The following is a 21426-nucleotide window of genomic DNA, read 5'->3' as shown; positions in this document are numbered from 1 at the left end:
ATGAATAAATATTTTCCGTTGTGTTTTGAAGACACTTCGTTGACTTTATTACGTCCTGGCAACCTTTTGTTTTATAAAAGGAACATCAACAAATATTATATGATAAACATATACACTTATTCTCGTGGCCACGCAAACCTTACCAGTGGATTTTGTAATGAAAATATGCAATTTAGCTGTATTTGTGACAGTTATGTTCAAAATTAAATAAATTTTTGTTGTGATTTGTGCAAGAACCTTTATTTGACATTCAAGTGTGAAATGTTTACAAATATATTTGAATAGGTTGTGAGAAATCGTACAATAAGCAGATGAATATGTCCACAGAAATAGAAAAAGCTAAGAATATGGAACTTCTGGGCGCAATACATACATATAATATCCCGTAAAGATATTGCCGTGTGCACACTAAGCCTCAAAAACCTTTAATCACTTAATTCCCAACATGAAATACTAAATATTAGCTATAGCTTGTCTTAAAGAAGGTATCTTACCCAGTCACCATACATACCATGTCTCAAGCTCACGTTCTCTTACTGGGTCAAATTTGAACTTAACTGTCTCCACCACGAATTACTTGCTCGTTATTTCAATTATTGCTAAACTGAACTAGATTTCAAAGTATTTTCCACCAAAGTGCGCCATTTATAAAACAACACAAAGGAAAAAACGGTACTTTACTAAAATGACTGCGGTTCTAAAGAAGAAAACGTTGAAATTTACGACATTCACCCGTGGCATTGCTGAAAACACAAAACACGAAGTTCAAATGAACATGCCAACACATAAACATATTTCTATAATTTCTCAACTACGAGCACATGTGTCGATGAGAAATTTAATACAAGAACACTGAAAATACATTTGCATGCATTAATTTATAGAAAATGTCAGAGTATTCACCGGCGTGTAATAACATAGTGGCACACATACGACACCGGCACACACACACGCACGCACGCTATTTAATTATCACCCTCTCACAGACACCTGCAGCCGCTTGCTCCACATGTGCTTGTGTGTGGGTGTTTCATTGAAGAAAACAATCTTTGCTGCGAGTAAAAGCAGGCGTGGTTGCACCGATTTCAGCGAACAACAAATCTTTGTGTCAGTGTGTTCCGCACAACAATAATTTCAAGGTGCCAACTGCTCAGTTGCAAACAGCGTACACCAAATGGAAACCATTTACATTGGCGCTCTCGCATAAACATATATGTACATACATATGTGTATGTCTTTCGTGGTTAAGTGAGGGTGTAGAGAAACAGCGTTATCATAGAGTCTAAAGTGAATTTGCAAAGCATATATTTGTGTGAAAGTGAATACAAAACGCTTTGTCTAATTACATATGTATGTATGTATATGAAAAAGATGACTGTGGTTGTATATTATGTCATAGAGGCTTGTGGTAATATGTGGTGTGTATGTATTCATAATTTGAAATGTGTACGAGGATAAATATGTGGCATTAAGTTTTGACTAAGCACCTAACCGCCACAACACAATCATCACGCACACACGCATACATATGAATTTTAATGGATACTGTTAGAAACATCTTTTCAACGCCAACACCTCAGTGAACGCACAATAAGTATCTACCATGTGTGTATGTGCGTGTGGTAGAAGATTTATGCCCAGCAAGCCAAATCTAAAGATGTACTGCTTTAGCTCCAAGAAACCTTCATAGGTATCTCAAAGTCCAAGCTATGTCTTGTTTCTTTGAAATAAGACTTACAAGGATAAAATAGAATGAGTCCCTGAGTCCCTGGTAGCTGGATCACTGTAAATCCAAAAGTATCGAAAGGTTTGAAACATTTTAAAGAAAGGAATACATTTGAAGAGCATCGTCTCGCTGTTAAATTTTCCCTGAGTCAAATTAATGCTCACTTCGATACGAGATACTTGTTTGAGCCTCTCTTATTTGCGAATGCGTCTCTAACACAAAAACCATACGAGTTTTAAGATGGCTTCTGAAGACTGTTTAGCCTTAAGAAGAACTTTTTACGTCAGAAATACGCTTAAAATTTTCCATAACCCACCGAGAGACGACCGCCATTTTTACGTTGGTCGTCCAGTCCATCGTCCATCAACCAGTGAAATTCTAATAGCACTACCAGTTTTGAAATTGTGGATTGCAAATCCCTCCCTCAAAATGCAAAATTCTATACCTACACGAGTGTTGGAAGAAAAAATGCGCGATTGTCAGTCAGCGAATAATTTTAAAGCGTCCTTTTTGTAGCAAGAAGAAAGCACGAAAACACAACGACACCAGCAGCAATGTAACACTCATACTTGCCACTCTGTCACTCTGCCACCCACACAAACACACACAGTGCTCTTGCAACCGCAACGAGAGTGCGACGACCGCTCAAGTGCCTGCGCGCACCGGCGTGTTCGCGTTGATTAAAAAGGATACCTTCGCATCTACATACTCCAAGCAAACCGCCACTCATATGACGGCACACACACACACAAGCACACCCTCGTGGTAACGCGAGTGCTTACACAAGTTAGCATGTGAATACTCATATTTTCTAAATATTATCACATGAGCTTAAGCCTCTCGAGCACGCGTTAGTATAAATATTTGTTAGTGGAAATATAAGTATATGCATCTTCATAAATACGTGTCCAACTGTGTGCCCACAAGAGAGTGTAAAGGCTGTGTGTGTGCGTGAATGTGGGTGTATGTGTGAATAGGAGCTTAATGCGGTGATATTTCTTAATTAAACGTTGCTTGTTTTTTGGTCGCTGCTTGATGGTTTATGAAGTTGCCTACACAGCACGAATCCGCCGCCCTTTCCCACCGACACACTCATGAGCGCGTAGAGCTTTGCGGCCTTGTCATAAATAGAAGCCCAGGACCGCCTACACAAGTGAGCCTCTTGTGCTGCAGGAAAGCAGCAACTAAATGTATTTGCCGAACCGCAATGTTACCCAGACAGACCGCGCAAATTACAAACACGTTCGTAATGCCAAATACAAATGCGCATTTGCAGAACCATTTACGGGTACCCCTGCAGCCGAAGCAACTAGTTGTCAACTACTTGACAACTGGTTGGAAGTACAAAGACAAATGATCAGCCAGGCGCCTGCTTACAATGGAATAAACTAGTATTCTTTACGTAAGTATATTGCAATTGTCGAATTTTGTTCTGAATTATACCGATCTGCCGGCAGTTCGAGCAAATATAAACGGTTGAACGAGTAAAAAGACTGAATAAGCCAGCTTTCTGCCTAGTTGGATTTCAGCAAGGAGTCTCTAGTTGCAAACTGGTACGCTTTCTGACTAGTTTGATGTTTGACTGTAGTGTCTCCGCAGTCATCTGCATAAGCTTGCCTGAGTGTGTGGTATTGGCGACCGCATAGGTAGCGCTGTCAGGCTTGCATTTGTGCTTGTAATTCACACCGCACTGTATGCGTAATAAATTAAAGATATGAATTGCTGCTGCGTACGGCAAATGTGCTAAATGGTATTACTTTCGAAGGGTTTGCGCACGGCAGGTGAATGATATTGCTCTAAATACGAGCAATTATTCATACAGGCAGTGCGAAGGTGAGCACATTGCTCCAGTTTCCAAAACCCCGATCACAAGAAAACAAAGCAGAAACGGCATATACATAAGTAAACAAAACGTTAGTACTAGCATTTAGTTATGGCAAATATAGCAAACTAAGTGAGAATTTCAATATAATTTTAGCTGATAAAATCAAGCATAAAGACATTAAAGTACATAAATTCATTTGAATTGATCTGTAACTTTGTGTTTAATTTTCATTGGGTCGAAACAATGCACATGTGACCTGGTCTACGGAAAGGGGGCTTAGGTGTCAAAAAAGGAGAACAATTAATGAGATAACGAGAAACCGACGATTATTTTTAACAGCTTTTCCCAGAAAACTAGTTTTCGCACGTTAGCTCCGTTTTCGTAGACCAGGTCACATATATCAATTTGGACTCTATCAACTCTCAATTATGAACGCAAAAGTTCAGCTCTCTTAGTTTATATTAAGTCTTATAGAAATCGAAACACTCATATATTTTCAGGTAAGTGTTGCAAGTGTTCTTTTGCTATTTGACATTTTCAATGTGTAAACATGTGGAAACTTAAGGAACTGGCATGCACTTATAAGTGTGTGTGTGTGCTCGATTTCGGCGCCATGTTTCCATTCATATTTCATTGCGCTGAAACCCCCTTGGTAGTGTACCTTTTTTATTATTCCCAGGCAATTGCTTCGACGCTATTTTAGCAGCGACACGACAGGTTGCATTAATATTGTGTCCTTTGCAGCTGGTCGCCATCGTCATATACAACAGTTTGGAGTGTACTATATGAAAAGAAATTGGCAAGGAACATTCATACACACATATCGTCTAAAGATACATCAGCTCACCTATTTACTAGATTTTTGGGAAAAGGGATGTCTTTTTTGCAAATATTCGCTTTTCTGTGGTATCCCTGAAGGTACATATTTCGGAATGCTGGAAAATAAATGAACCCCTACATAATTAAAGGTACAAGTAAATCCCTCCTACCAACATGTGTGCTCTGAAGAAGGCAAAAAGACGTATGTGTCAAATATGTTAAAGTAGGTAACTAAGAAACCAAAAATCGTTTAGAGGTCCATTATGTCTCCTGGTCGACGGTAAGTGAATTAGCAAAACGAGATCCGGAGATAGAAGACCGTCTTAGAACCGAACTGTATATTATAGTCATCCAAAGAAAATCTTACTGATATAATGGCAATAATAGGTCTTGAAAAGTTATTAAAAGTGTGAAATACCACCCCGTCGCTTGGAAGCTTAAATTTTCTGCTTGGCAAAAAATAGTAAGACTAAAATCACTACATTTTTCGAAGAAAGTGTTGTATTAAGGTCTGTGATGCATTGCTTCCCGACAACCAGGAAGTCATTTCAGACGATCAATCGACCGAATATCGTGGCAAAGGGGAGCCGAAGCCGAAAAAACCACGTCAAAGCAGGTGAAAAATAAGGTTATATTGACAGTTTTCTCCAATGAGGTGTACTTCAAATTGATTTCGACCGGCCGAAATGTCAACAAGGAACCCTATTTAAGTATTATGCGTCATTTGCGCGAAGCTATTCGAAAAAGAGGCCAGAATTAAAAAAATCTTGGTTTTTGCACCACGATAATGCACCATCGCTTATGGCATATGGCGAGTTTTTCGCCAAATTAACAACCAATATCATGCCGCAACAATCGTATCCGCCTGATTTAGCTCCATGTGACCTCTGACTGTTCAGCAAACTTAAACGACCGCTTCGATTAAACCGGTTTGAGTCATTAAAGACTATTCCGGACTGTTTCAAAGAGTGGAGAGAACGGTGACGTAAGTGTATTGGGGCTAAGGAGGATTACTTTGAAGGGGACGACATAGATTTTGTAGTATAAATTATGAATTATAAAATTAAGAACAAAGTCTTACTATTTCTCATATTAGTATATTCACTAGCGACAACTGTGCAGCCTTAGATTCTATATTTGCAACATGGGTATGACAAAAGCGTGGTTGGGTCTTTATTCCAAACAACACTTGTAAATTCACTGTTCATTAATTGAGCGCTTAGTCTCAGATGCGTATGCGGAGCTGTAAGTATTGTGGTTGCATGCCACCGCTAGCAAGCTAATTGCAATTGCTGCAACACAATTGGTGGTGCGAACTTTTGCCTTGTAGCCAAGTGCACAAGAGGGACCACGCATGCCTCAGCTAAGAATCAAGAAGCTATCGAGCACCATTCAGCAGATGTGGAATAGCATATGTGGACTTCTGACGCATGTAATGGATGTTATGGAAGTGTGTGTGCCTTTGTTCGAATACCCTTCTGCTCCTGTGCCTGAGTTCGAGCGCTTGAAATTACATTTCGAATTATTTATTGTGTTTTTGTAAGCTTACTTTGCGGGTTAGCTCACTGGTCAATAATGTTGTTCTTCACTTCTTCCACACTGTCGAGTCCATTCGATGACCAGATCGAGCTCTGCGTAAATCTTAAGTGTGTGCGTGCTCGTCACGCTCCAGCGCATCCATACTCTGCGCTCCAACGACTCCATTTTCGTTGGACATCGCCCGCATACAGATCTGCCACTTAAGGAGCTTTCAAAGAATAGAGGGAAGGTGGAATACGCTCTCAGCCATGTCGCACGCGCAACACTTGTGGTGCACTTGTTTCATCCGTGCTTATATATGGATGTAATGTATACACAAGTTTTGTTGTTGCTGTCGCACATTCTCCACAATCCCTTCGTTAATGGCTCCGCACCACAGTCAATGCCAGTCGGGGTGTTGCTGGTGTTTACGCCCGCGTTGGGACCAGGAATCCACAATGCTTCAATAATTCTTACGTTTGCTATTTCCCTGACCACCTCCAGTTAGTACTCCTCCCACGCCAAGCTTTGCTGTGTGAAACCGCTCGCATCGAATATGCGCTGTTGTCACCAGAAGCAATAAAACTTCAGCAGCGAAAAAATTCTGTAACGGCATTAGTCCATTACTGTTACATTTCCGTTAGAGCAGAACAACAAAGCTGGGCTTTTATATTATAACTATCGCGTTTCCCTTTATTCACACTATCCGTTGCGCATTAACACGAAGCAATGTGTCGAAGTCGAAATAGAAACCGACGCCAACGCCAAAGTCCGCTGTTCTGAGTTGGGGTGTACTAATGGAAGAATAAAGTATTTATGTATGTATGTATGTATAGTGCTCTAAGCCGCGTAGAGAAATTCAGTGACTTAGTTCATACAAATGTCAGTTATAACGGGATATTGCAATAGAAATGGCATCTTCGAAAGTTTCCCAAAGCTGTTATTAAAAATTATCAATTCGTTTTGGTATGTTGGATGAGAAGGAATATCAGCCATCAAACGTTGCCAACTTTTCAGGAAAACGAATTTCTCGGGGTTATTTATTTAAAGTAGAAAACTCAGCAGTGGGAAGCGAGATGCAATTGCAAACAAAAAAGAAAGTTGCCAAAATGCGTGAATATGAAGAACTTGACAAGCCGGCCGACTGCTCGAAAATTCGACGAAAAGATGCAGCGATTAACAGAAGGTTTCAAGACCGGAGCTATTTCTTGTAGAATCTTCAGAAGTGGTCAAGTGACTGATGCCTAGAACATACTGAATTTATGTAGAGAATACTTCTCCAACCTGCTGAATGGCAGTAAAAGCACAACACCTCTAGATCGCGAACACTATTCCCCAATCGATGATAATGGACTAGACATTCCACTGCCCGACCATGAAGAAGTTCGAATAGCAATTACCCGTCTGAAGATCAACAAAGATCCACGATTGAAATTTGCCAGCCCGAGCTATTCAAAAACAACCCACAATTTACGCCAACTAGTGATAAGACAACATCACATTATAAGGTTCTTTGAGCGTATTATTGTCGAAAGAAAGCATACCGTCGATTGAAACTTTTAGGCGTGGCTTTAGGACTGGAAAATCAACAACTGACCACATATTCACCATGCGCCAAACCTCAGAAATACCCGAGAAAAGGGGATCAACACACACCTCTTTTTCGTCGATTTGAAATCGGCTTTTTACAGCACGAAAATGAGCTGCCTTTATGCTGCTATGTCCGAATTTGGTATCCCCGTAAAACTAATACGGCTGTGTAAACTGACGTTGTGCAATAACAAAAGACCGGTCAGGCTCTGGAAGGAAATCTCTCCGAGCCATTCGATACAAAACGAGGTTTCAGACAAGGCGATTTCCTACCATGCGACTTCTTCAATCTACTCCAAGTGAAAATAATTCGAGTTGCAGAGCTAAATAGAGAAGGTACAATCTTCTATAAGAGTGAACAGCTGCTGGCGTACGTCGATGGTATCGATAACATTGAAATCAACAGTCGCGACGTTAGATCTGCTTTCTCCAGAATGGATAAGGAAGCGAAGCAAATGAGTCTGGTAGTGAACGAGGACAAGACGAAATATCTCCTGTCATCAAACAAACAGTCATCGCATTTGCTACTTGGCTCCCACGTCACTGTTGATGTGTGTTGATAGTCAATACTTCGAAGTCGTAGATAATTTTGTCTATCTTAGAACCAACTTCTTAAGACCAACATCAATGCCATCCTCGAAGTCCAACGCAGAATAATTAATAGAATTGCCAACAGGTACTGAACCAATTGTCTCGGACTGAGTAGGCAATTGAGAAGTACGAGTAAAGTCCTCTCTCGACTAACAGAGACTAAACTCTATAAGTCACTCATTATTTCTGTCCTGCTATATGGTGCAGAGGCATGGAAGATGACAACATCTGATGAGTCGACGATACGAGTATTTGAGAGAAATATCGCTTTCGATAGAACGAATTAAGAAACTGCGGCTACGCTGTCTACGTCATGTTGTGCGAATGGATGAAACCGTTCCAGGGAAGCAGGGAAAGAGAAAGACCGCCACTCCATTGGAAAGACCAGTTGGAGAAGGATCTGGATACACTTGGAATCTCCAATGGGCGCCAAACAGCGGGAAAGAAGAGCGATTGGCGTGCTGTTGTAAACTCGGCTATAACCAGCGTGACGAAAGGTGTCGATTCAGCCAAGTTCGTCAGGCGGACGGATACGTATATATGCGAACTATTTAGCCCCTATTAATGAAATATCGAACATTTTGAACATGTATTATACTTTTCTCACCAAGAATATTTTAATTTTTCGGATAGAAATCAAGTGCTTGTATGCAAAACTTTTTATTTGAGAAGAAATTAATCATCACGAAAATTTTATATTGATTAATGCCTAAGACAATGGTGCAATCTAAGAAGCAAATGTTCATATCGAGTCACTATAGCATATAGCTGCCATACCAACTGAACGAACTTAGTTCTTGAAAAGATTCTTTGTATTTGTGAAGGTTATTATAGCTTCGGTGTAAGCGAATTTAACGTTTTTTCTTGTTTTATTTGACTTTTGGCGATACTGCTAATAACGTAACAACCACTAATTCATCGGCAGGTTGAGCTAACTGTAATCATAACAGAGGTCTCAGTAGTGTCATTAGACTTTTCCCCGCGCACTTTCTCAGCCTCTCCTTACAATATCATCTACAACTACAACAAAAGCTTACTTAGTTGTGTTTGCGAAATTTTGCCTTTCTGTATATATGACATATTCCTTCCCATAAACTCCGGCACCGCCTGGATGCTTGGCTGGCCACTCTTTTCGTGGTTTTGATAAAGCACAAATGCTTTTTATTACTTTTCGTGCGTCAATTTCATTATTTTATTAAAATGGATGTGACAAATGTCTCATTTCAGAAACGCCTCTCTCTCTATCTACTAGCCCCATAACAGCCCGACATTACAAACAACAACAACACCGTTTGCACATTCTCGCATGTTGTTTGCGAACGGTCGTGCTGTCGTCCTTTTGCTGGTCCGCGTTGATGGCTGGCACAATGCGCGTCACTTGGCTACTTATTTATTTATGCGTTGCAGCTGGGCTGTGGTTTGCCAGCCTTGTGAGCTTGATTAACTGGCGTGTTTTGTAAGTTGAAGTTGATGTTTTCGTGTCTTTCCGCGCCGCACGCAATTGCTCTTTAGAAAACTAATTACATTTAATAGGCGCTGCTTGTCACAGCTTCGCCTTTGCCTTTGCGAGGCTTCTGTAAAGCGAAATTGCATGAATTCCTCAAGTGAACCATACTTCGCACCCCACCGAGATTCAGTTGCGCAAAGTTTCATACATATATAAATACCAAGAAATTGCGTCGTAGAATATAACAGTCAAGGAAAGGAAAGGCAGAAAAGTTTCATGAAAATTATTGGGTTCATAAAACTTTCAAGTTATTTTTTGTGTCAGAATTATTTGAGTAAATGTTGGTTTCAGAAACCGAAAAAATTTCGGTTTTTTATATTCTTGCAACATGTTGCTACAGAGTATATTAGTTTTGTTCACCTAACGGTTGTACTAATCACCTAAAACTAACTAACGTAATCGGGCAGCTGCCATGCCCACAAAACGTCATTAAAGGAAAACCTATAAAGTGGCATAACCAGGGTGGGATCCAGAGTACAATTTCGGGGGAAACCGGGTCGTTCCTACCCTCAAATTCCATATATTACAATGTAGGTGCAATGATTTCCGTTTTTCTAACAAACTTTTTGTTGTTGTTGTTTTATCGGGTACCTAGTCCCCTTTGGGATGGTAAGGATGGAAGTTGTCAACGTCTTCTAGCGGAAAGCCCAAGAAACGTGCTGTTTCGACGGGGTCGGACCAAAGGGAGAGGGGTATCAGATGAGTAGATGGGCATATATTGGATATGTTGGGTATATTCTGGATAGGTGGGAGTTTAACCTGCTACAGTATCCAGAACGAAACTGCGAAAGGGTCACTCTCGTTTCTCGCGGCAACTCGAGCTCTTCGTCTACAATGGCTGGTGGTTTGACTCCGGGTACATTCACTGGAAGGAAGTCGGTGAAGGTGTTGTTAGCGCCACTGTGAATGAGGCATTCTGTCGTAGTCCGGAGTGCAGTATTTTGACAGGTCTGGAGCTTCCTCGTCTGCCTTCCACTCCAGGCAAAGCAGAATGGGAGTTATGTTGCCTGTTTGAGCTCCTATTGATCGTGGAGATTCTCTGTTGGCCACTCAAGTGGAGCGGCGGCGCAATGCGCGAAATAGGTGCAGGTTGCACAGCCGTAGAGGTTGCAGTAGTGCGTTGGCAACAGGGAGCTACGTAACTTGTGGTCCACTTGACCGAGGTGGAGTTTAGATGGAGTCTTTTGGCGCAAGCGCAGCAGAAAAATTCCATCGGGCCCGGATTGGACTCAAAGCCAGCACGAGTCAGGAGCATAAGGAGCAACCCTGCTGAAAGGCCCCCCTAATCTTAAGACTAACCGATCTAAACGGGGTTAGATCACCGAAATAACAGCCCCTATCTGGATAAAATACGGGTCAATTCCGGTGCGTAGAACCGGCTGTTATGGAAATTTACTATTTGTCGAATATGCCGGTCTGTGAATGTCTTATTTTTAATTGATATATACAGTTGTACTTTCATAACTCGAAATCTTGAATTGGCAATAGAAGTCAAAATCCTTCCATAGCTCGAAGTCTCTGTAAAACGAAGTGTTTTGTGGATTATGGTGATTCAGTTAGGGAAGTTCAATTGTTTTGTAATTTCTTGGATTCCGATTCTCTGGTTGAAGGTATTTCACTGGCTTTGATTCTTGCCAGTTTCATGAACATAAAATGTTCGGTTGCACACGAACTTAACTCTTCCTCACTTGATTACAATTATTTTTCTATTACAACAAGTTTGAGTTTATACGGAATCATAAATATATATAGCATATGTGGTACTATTATAATTTAACCTGTAGTAATACAGAAAGATCCAACATCTTGGATCAAAGCAAGTTCCATTAAAATATAAAAATTGTTATAAAAACCTGCCGTTGCTTTAAATATTGTGAACTTTCTCATTTTACTTACTTGTACTCCGGCGATGGGCAACCCTGAGCTACACATAACAGTACAGCACCCTCGTCTTGTGAAACTTGTACATGGGAAGTATGTTCGACGACGCTCGGTGAAATGATGCCACGGTGAGCTAAAAATATTGTAATAGTAGTAAAAGATGACAAGAAATAATAATTCTTATCGTAGTCACTAGTTAAAAACAGAGACGAAGATACTTTGAAACCATCTGAGAAAATTATACAAATAAATGCCACAACATAAAGGAACAAAATTGAGCGTAAAATCATCTTCGGACCTAGCATGTAGAAGAAGCATGGCTTTTGACCTGCAGAAATCATTGGGGACAGCATGCGGCCCTGATAACTCTGCTACTTTCCAGGTTCAACCAGTTTGGCTCGATTCAAATGAATTTTCCATCAATAATTGCAGGTTTGATCTTCATAACGAGCATGGTCATTGAGGTTTTACAATTTCGCATGAACTTAACAAAATCACTCATTGTTTAATAATTAAATAAATACCTTATGTTTTTCTACAAATTTATGGTCGTGTGTGAGCATGCATTAATAACAAAGCCGAGCAAATATTTTCGTTTTTAATTTAAAATCGTGAGTGCTAAAAAATAATTTATGCGTTTGCGGTTTTGATTCATGAAAGCTTTCAACGCCGATCAATAGAAATGCAACAAATACAAAAAAGCAAAAACAAAAAAGACAATGCAGCAATGCGATTTTATTCCAATTCGTTGAACACAGCGTTCAAATTATAAATTTATTCAATTAACATATTCGACGCACGAGCTTGTGGCCGAGCAGCTCAAAAAAGGAGCTAATTAGTGAGGCTGAAATTAAACGAAAATTATGCACACACACAGACACACACATGTGGAATTTTCTCAATTATTACTGCAATTATTAATTTACATTTTCGCCTTTGAACTTTAAAATTAAAGCTTATGTAAACCGTAGTTATTGACACAAAAAATCGTCATTAATTATTGAAGCAAAAATTGAAATTAATTATTGAATCATTTTAATTGAAAATTCTATTAAACCAACCACAAATTGTGAAAATAACTAAAATATTTAGATATAGTAATGAAAAGATCGAAGTACTCACAATTTATCCTGAGACGAGTTGGCGAGCTGACGACCACTTGGCGCGTCAAACGGTGCATGCTGCGGCAGCGAAACGACTGCGATTCATCGCTCTCCTGCAGATTGTGAATGAGCAGCTCTCCGGTCGGCAGTAGGTGGAACTTGCCATCTGTGGAAGAAGTTATGAGGTTTTCTGCATTAATTGCCTCATATTTTATTCATCTGCTTAATCAATGTTCAAGATAATTAAGATGAGAAAATGATAAAATAAATTTTGATCAAGAAAGGTACGAAAATGGTTAAGCGATGGCAGCGCATATCACGAATGTTTAGCTGCCCTATAACGTTGTTAAATATGCAGTGGCCGGCAAGAAAATCACAGTTTACACCTTGGCAGAATCAGAATACAGAACACCGCGTCCTAACGCCCACTGGCACACCTGAAAGGATAACGTACGCACAAGTGTTGCTGCTCGCCTCCGGTTGTCGTTTTTGTCACTCGCACGAATAATCACATTTTCACCTTTAATGCCAAGTCGAGCTCACTGGTTGCACTCACTGTCAAAAACTTGACAAAAAATGCACACTTTGCGAACTTTACACGACGATATGCTAAGCTCGTTGCGCGCTGAAGTCCCAGTGCTTTGATAAAGGACACGGCAGACAAGGAAAGAATAAACTGAAAATGCTCTTGCTTTGACTTACCTCCTTGCAGTGATGGGTAGATGTAGATAGCAGGTTCATGAACCCACGAGACCACTCGCACCAATTCCTTAACGAACGTCGGCACGACACAGCGCAGTATGGCGGTGCATCCTCGGGCGGCAGACAGCACCTCGACATCCACTTTGTATGCCTGCGCAACAACTGCAACAAGGCGAATTACAGTTAGTTATGCTGTCAAAATGCACGCATTTGCAGTCATTTTTGACATTTATTAAAAAAGAGTATACAAGATATAACACCTTGAGCCTTTTTTCATTTTATTTTTACCTATAAAAGTCTCTATTGTTGAAGCGTCCGAGTTTTTAGAAATGAGAAATAATTTGATTCCATTGCTTAGATACCTTAAAGGCTTTTTCTCTTAGTAAACTAACTTAGATATTATATTCGCTTCCGATATTTTGATATATTTTTTATACTAGTATGGGCAAAAACTAGTAAGACTTTGTACATAATTTTAAAATTCTTAATTTATTTTTCTAAATCTCAAAGTAATCCGCCTTGGTCCCAACACACTTGAGCCAACGTTTTTTTCAATCTTAAAAACAGTTCTTAAAGTCAAATGCTGGAATAGTGTCTTCAATTAACTCAAAATGGTTTCCTCGGGGCGATCGTTTTATATTGCTGAATAGCCAGAAGTCACACGGAGCTAAATCAAGCTGGTTCGATGGTTGCGGCACGATATTGGTTGAAATTTGGCAAAAAAACTCACGAAGAATCAATGCAGTATGCGACGGTACATTTTCGTGGTGCAGAAACCAAGAGCTGTCGACCCATAACTCCGACTTCGTTTTACTAATAGCTTCGCGCATAACCCTCAAATAGTATCTCGGGTTGAGAGTTTGGCCGATCGGAAGGAATGGGGGTGCATCACACATCGATAATCGAATAAAACTGCCAATATATCCTTGATGCCTCGTTCTGGACAACCTTCGACCTCTTCAACTGATGAAAATATTTAAAAAGTGAAGATATGGTGCTCCAAAATCGTCAGGCAAGTGTTGGAGAGATTCGCCATGGCAAGAGAGGTTGGTATCTTTCTCGGATCCATCCGAATGATTTTGGTAGCGTTCTTGCTCGACTCATCCCAATAAATTTTTTTGAAAAAGTGTTCGATTGTGACCAAATTTGAAGTCAAAAATGCAATAAATACCATCGAACAACCACCATATTCACCAGATTTGGCTCCGTGTGATTTTATCTTGGTCCCCAAACTGAAATTCCCGTTCCGTTGAATGACTCTGAAGGAGCTGAAGGCCATCCCAAAAAATTCTTGTGGAAAATGTTTCGAAACTGGAAAAATCGTTGGCATAAGTTGGCATCTGGTCGGGATTACTTTGAAGCCAGCAAAATCAATATTAATGAATAATTAAACATTTTGCGTTTTATTTACAATTTTCGGACACTTTTTTGGCACAATGTATACGCAAAAGTTATTAAGTTTCACCGTCTGTTTCGTACATACTATACATAAATGGTAATTCAGAGAATTCCTATTAACCCCTGAATTGACTGCTGCACTTCATCTGCTTGGCATTGAACTCGACGTGTGCAATCTCATCTTTGAACACCTGCCTGCATGACATACCTACGCACAACTGCCGAGTGATGAATATACTTTGTCATTCACATATACGAGTATATTTGGCACTAAAATCATAACCTTATCGAAGTAAAAAAGTGATTGCTTATTTTACTCACCGGCACGCACTTGCACGTCGCGCGACACAATGCGCCCAACACTGTTGCTGGCGATGCAACGGTAAATCGTATTGTGCACGTCCTGGTGGTAGGCCGCCGCCGGAAATGGTAAGAGCACCAACGTGCCGTTGCGCAGTACGCGTCGCACGCCGTGTATCTCCGAGACTGCAGTGCCGTCCGCGTGCACCCAGTCGATGGTGGGCTGTGGGCTGCCGGACGCCGAGCAGTCGAGCCAACCGCCAGACGAGTTGGAGAATTCCACACGTCCAGGCGGCTCCATCACGAAGCCAGGACCGCGCAGATGTGTGTCGAAGACCTCGGCCAAAGTGGCATCTGTAAGAAGAGAAATTTGAATAACTAACGTGGAAAAACAATAGGCAAATAGTTTATTTGATGGAATATACATATGTATGTATATAAACAAAAACAACACGAATAACTATAAATGTAAAGTCGCGATTTGTTGTAATTCCAAAGAAATATGAATAAATGAAAAGGCAACTCTGCACGACAAAAAACCAAACGATCCAGCACTTGAGACTTGTTGGCTCATTGGCTAGTTGTCTTGCTGCGCTAAATGCAAATGGAATCGCAAATTGCGGCCGCGCTTGGCTAAGCAACTGTAAAACTGCGAACATTGAGTTGGCAAGTGCAAAACTGCGGCGCAGGAAACATTTTCGAGCGCAGCATGAAGCACGGAAATCGCCTTGAAATACGCAGGAAGTGGCTGAAGAAAAACGTTTCGGATATGAAGGAGCAAATATAATAAATGTAGAAAATGCAGCAAGATGACGGAGCACTCGAAAATAACACAGCAGTGCAGTGCAAGAATGGCAAGGCATTATGAATATAAATAAAATTTTCAACTGGACGTCACATTTGCGCTCAGCGTGTGAGGAGCAGAAGCCAAAAATGAGACAATGTAAGTGAGCGGGCCTCCAGGTCGGCAAACAAGCAAAGGTTCTTTTCAACCCTACCACAGTCAGCAGCAGCATCCGCCTGCTGTTCGGAATATTAGCTTATGAAAGTCCATGCCAATAATTTCCACAGGGTGGGGATACCCCAAATGTATATGGAGAAAAAAGTGCATATGGTATTACGCATTTGGGAACTCCCAAGTGGTCTATTACTATTTTTCAACAACATTTTGATATGTATCATACTCGATTCGTTTAATTTTTCTTTTCATTTAAACTTCTTCATTTTTGGCTCAATTTCCCCAAAGATTTTAATTTATATCTATTTGGGGTTGTATAGCTAAATTTATTAGAAAGGGTGATTCATTTCGAGATACCCTTTTTGATTATTATCATTCAAAAGAACATTCTCGACTCGTTCGAGCGTTTCGACTGATAACTGGCCAATGACACGCGTGATGTTTTGCTCCAAGATCTGAATCGAAGGGAGATCGTCCACTTAGACTTCTAACGGTGTGTTATCACACGATCTTGGTGGCCAATCGACTGGCTCAAAACGTGAGGTTATCTCCTCACCGCATGGTTCTCTCAATAAATCCATTGATTGATGCGATGTGTATAAAGTGGCGCCGTCTTGTTGAAACCAAATGTCACCCAGATCACGAGCTTCAATTTCAGGCATCAAATAATTAGTTGTCATGGCGCGATAACGGTCGCCATTGACGGTTACGTTCACACCGGCATCATTTTTGAAGAAATATGAACCGATGATTCCACCGACCCACAAATCAAACCAAACCCTTGTTTTTTCTGGATGAAATGGCAGCTCTTGAATCTCTTCAGGTTGGTCTTCGTCTTAAATACAACAATTTTGTTTGTTTACATACCCAGTGAGCCAGTAATGGACCATATAGCTGAACAAAATTTGGCTCGAAAACATCGGATCTTCTTGGAACTTTTCAAGAGCACTTAGAGCGAAGCGATGCCGCTTGGGAAGGTCTAACGGCTTTAGTTCTTGTATTTTTAATGGTTTCAATTTAAGTTCTCGACGTAAATGCGCCAAGTCGTTCCATACGTCAGTCTCAGTTTCTGCGAATGGCTTCGAAACGACTCACCACGGTCTTTGTCAGCTTCGGCTGCTAAATTTTCTTCACTCTGTGTTGGACGTGGTATATTTGGTCGAATATTATCCAATAATGAATGCTGAGTCTCAAGATGGGTGATGGTGTTGCAAATAGTACGCTCAGGAGGTCGATTATGTAGACCATAAGTTGAGTGAATGTTCTTTACAAAACGTGAATTTTCGGAATAAAGTTGAGCGATTTGTTAACAAAGATAATGACAGCAAATGTCCGCAAGACAGCTTGATACGACTCCGCGACTGTCACTTCAAGGCGAGCGCGTAAACAGGATATTGTAGAGTGCGTCCCTAGCTTGACGAGCAGCCGGATCAGTCAGAACAAACATTTTTGGGCGACGTATTTCTGTTTTGGTGCAACCCGAAAATGCAGCTAATTTTACCTCATTTGGTTTGACCTTATAATACCTCAGATGTTCAAAAATAAGTTGTTTAAGGAGAAGGCCTATTTTAGTGGGCCGGCGTCTCACAAAAGGGTTGAAAATCCTAAAACAGAAAAGGATCCTCATTGTTATATATATCAGGGTACAGTATGATTTGTCTCTGGTCCGTCCGTCCGTCCCAAGCGCCAAGTTTTATGTAGATATCAAGATGAACCTATAAAGTGTCATAATAGCCATAAATCGGATTCAAGTTTGGCACTGGATCGACATTAGGGAGGGGCATACACGTAATTTTTTTGTGTTTCTAAGTATCTCAAAGCTATGTCAACCAAGACTCACCGGAAGTTTTTTTCAGGCATTTCCATTACAAGTTTAAAACGAAGAGGGGATAATAACCACGCCCACCTCCCATACAAAGGTTATTGAAAATCCTTCCGTGCGTCAATCGACTAACAAAAACGCTGGCAGCGCTGAAACGCTAAATTTTATTTTGAAGAAATTTTAAACAAGGCTTTTTTTCAATGAAAACGTTTTATGGACCAAAAACCATACTTTCGAACAAACCCTGATTTCAGGAGATTTGAAAATAAATGTTCTTGATGACAGCTTGACACAACATGTGAAATCTGTTCAAACGCCTTCTTCATTCTATTTTGAATCCTTTGATAATACACAACGCTTAGGAACCAATGATGTAGCGGAATAGATTCAACGGTATTTCTAATGACGCTTCATGAAATCTACTTTATCATGAAACCTTATAAAAATGTTCAGTCGAACTTAGCCCTCGAATCATACTAATTTCTAATAATTTCATTTTTTTCTCTTTTCATCAAAATTTGCTTCATTTGATATTAGCTACAACAATAAAGAACTATATGTTGGAGGGTTCGTGGTATACAAACATAATTTGGCCTAAAAGTATTTATAAAAACATGATTGATGACTGTCTGAAGAATGGTTTCAATTTTGGGGACAATCAATGCGTGATTGCTACTACAAAACATATCTCACTTCTACTTAAAATGCTCAAAATTTTTACTGATTTAGGAACATTTCTCATAAAATCCATGAATTATTCACGGGCAACGCAAAAATATTGGAGCACTTGAGTTGGTGGACAACACATATTATTCGTTACCACCGAACACCAGATTTGTCACACTTGTTTAAAATTTTAAAAATCCCTGCTCTGAAAACAAAATATTACTGACTTTAAAGAATAATTGTTCAGTATCAAGAATATAGCGAAAATGCGGAGCTTATTTGTTCACGGAACAGAGTTCCACAACTTTATGTCATTACTGAAAGCGACAAGCTGTCAGCCACTTTGTCTGAAAAAATATTAATTTGAAAAGTACTTAAAATGCATGCAGTCTTTAATCTGAGACTACCCCATAAAACCGCACCGAATTGAATGGGTGCTTGAGTGCTATCAGTCGCCGACACAATACGAAGCAATTACTAGCAGCATTTCACTCCCGACAGCCGAAATCTCTGCACACCAAAACGTCATTCATATTTGGACGAAATGGGCGCATGTCCATACAGACAAACTTACAATTGGAAACAAATATACATATGTGTGTACTTTAATATGTACTACATATATGTGTGTGCAGAATTAAAGCAAATACAATTTAAAACATTAAAAGTATACTTACGCTTTCATGCGCAGCGCCATTGTATACTTGTACATATGGGTATGAGTGTCTATGAATGAGCAACAGTACCCTTTCGGCTGAAGTGAGTGCAAAAGCGAGTACATTTGAAACGCTCGGGACCCAACAGCTTTTGTTTGCCTTAACTGACGCAAAAGTGATGGCGGCCAGCGGAGTTGCACATAAACAATTTTAAGACACTCAAGCTGACAGAAAATACACCAGACTTATGTGATCCAATGGGACTGAATCAGCCACCTTCCCGCCACGAAGACACCAGTTCCTAACTGGTTACATTTAATTCATTCATGTCCATGCTTTACTCGTGTACACGAGCACGTTCTGGGAATCCTAGCTCCCAACCAGTGCGGCGCGGTCAAAAATCTGCCAGAAAGCGAAATTCTGACAGCCCATACATTACTCGTGAAGGGGGAAGGGTTTTCAAACAGACTAGATGCACCGTTTGGATTCATCCTAGGCTACCAAGCACTGATGCTAGTACTAGTCCTACAAAAGGAATTGGTAGATAGCCAGTCCAGGGGTTCCTACCGGGTCGCTTTTGCAAAACAGTATATCTGTTCTAGTACATGAGAATGTATGTGTGTGCAAACTCTGAAATTGTTATGGGAGTTAAAAGAAACGCAGAGAAGTAAAAAAGGGAATCATATTTTTATGGCTAATATAAAAATGTTTGTCGCGTAGCACAGCAGTACAACAGTTCTGGCATGTCCGTACTTACTTAAGGGAACAATAATTTAACGGAGTTGCGAAAGACAGCAAACACAGCAAATAAAAAGGCAGAAACGCATAACGGACACCGACGCATACCGGCACAAAGACTGCGCACGAAAGGCGAGAATGAAGAATTCTACTTTCTTTTGGTGGTAGCGACTAGCGGGCAGTTATAGCCACACAGAAACGGAAATATCAGCAAAGTCTTCACTCGGCGCGCTGAAATGGGAAGTGAAGGGAGCGTATCAGTCGTCGGTTTGGTATTGCAGTCGGTTAAGCCGTTTGGCATTCTACAACAAGTATTATCTGCGTTGACATATAAACACACAAAAACTCGTATAAGACACGCACACTAATCCAACGCTGGTAGGATTACTTACAATGAAAGGCAAGAGACGCGTAAGGAGAGTGTACATTAAAGGGAAAGGAAATAAAAAACGAGCAGAAAAGAAAAAAAATGCGAAATGAAATGTTGGAAAGGCGAAACTCTCCTAAGATTTGCAATTGCAATATTTTTACGAGCGCACTTCATGGTGCTTTGTACAAGGGCGCACATTTACACAACCACATCCCAGCGAGAAAATCAGCGACACCGGTTAAGGTACCACTTTGCTGTAGCGGCAGAAAACATTACTGAAGTAAATTCGGCGTGGTGGCGAGTTGACAGTCCTTGGTCGGATAAATATCTGAGTCCGTTCCGGTTACTTAGACCCGACTGTCGTGCGAACATAAGGTGCAAGGAAGTGGCACAAGTTTCAAAGTTATAAAGGAATACAAACCTATATTTCAAAGTCAGAATTATACTCACATTTAAAGTATTCTGGATGAAAAAATCGCCAACCGAAGTTCAAGACAAAGTCAGTTCTCACAAGGGCTAGGCGAAATATCTGCTGTCAGTCGTCCCACTCGCGACTAGATGTCATTTTTGACAGTCATAACTTCGAAGTGATAGATAATTTCGACTATCTTGGAACCAGCATTGTTAGCCTCGAAATCCAACGCAGAATAACTCTTGCCAACAGGGGATACTTTGAACTGTGTAGGACGTAAAGTCGACGAACAAAGACCAAACTCTATATGGTGCAGGGCGATGATAACATCTGATTCGTTACGAATTTTCGAGAGAAAGGTTATGCGGAAGATGTATGGTCAGTTGCGCATTGGGCACGACAAATACCGCATTCAATCGAACGATGAGCTGTATGAGCTACAATAGCTAGGTCATGTTGTCGAAATGGATGAAAACACTTCAGCTCTGAAAGTATTAGACGCAGTACCCGACCGGGGAAGCAGAGGAAGAGAAAGACCTAAACGGCGTTGGAAAGACCAAGTGTAGAAGGACCTGTCTTCGCTTGAAATATCCTGTTGTATCTACGGCAATAAAGAAGAAGAAGTTGGTGCGTTCAAAGTGCAGTTATGTTCCTACAGGGTGTTTGCATATAATACACATGCATGCAATCAAGCCATTAGCTTAAGTTATGTAGTAACACAGCACTTGTTGTGTTGAGGTTGGTGGCGCGGTGCTTTGCTGGATTATGGGACAGAAATACTCAAAGCCATAAAAAATCTGCTTATTGTGTAAGTTGAAACAAGAAAAATGCTGATAATTGCAAG

The 21426-nt window shown here is 40.5% G+C and overlaps 1 protein-coding gene across 6 annotated transcripts in view; it reads right to left on the bottom strand.

Moving 5' to 3' along the window:
- The window catches only part of LOC126763484 (cell adhesion molecule Dscam2), a 123709-nt gene that overhangs the window by 78623 nt on the left and 23660 nt on the right, over nucleotides 1-21426 (bottom strand). For all 6 annotated transcript variants that reach the window (XM_050481024.1, XM_050481027.1, XM_050481025.1 and 3 more), the window contains exons 2-5: nucleotides 14982-15314; nucleotides 13263-13424; nucleotides 12580-12726; nucleotides 11473-11590 (exon numbers count right to left, since the gene is read on the bottom strand). In XM_050481024.1, the coding sequence (XP_050336981.1) occupies nucleotides 11473-11590; nucleotides 12580-12726; nucleotides 13263-13424; nucleotides 14982-15314 (760 nt within the window). The remainder of the gene's footprint in view (nucleotides 1-11472; nucleotides 11591-12579; nucleotides 12727-13262; nucleotides 13425-14981; nucleotides 15315-21426) is intronic.

Source organism: Bactrocera neohumeralis, chromosome 6, assembly GCF_024586455.1.
Source record: "Bactrocera neohumeralis isolate Rockhampton chromosome 6, APGP_CSIRO_Bneo_wtdbg2-racon-allhic-juicebox.fasta_v2, whole genome shotgun sequence".
Lineage (NCBI taxonomy): Eukaryota > Metazoa > Arthropoda > Insecta > Diptera > Tephritidae > Bactrocera > Bactrocera neohumeralis.
The sequence above is the reverse complement of the archived record's forward strand: the minus strand, read 5'-3'. Positions and strand labels throughout refer to the sequence as shown.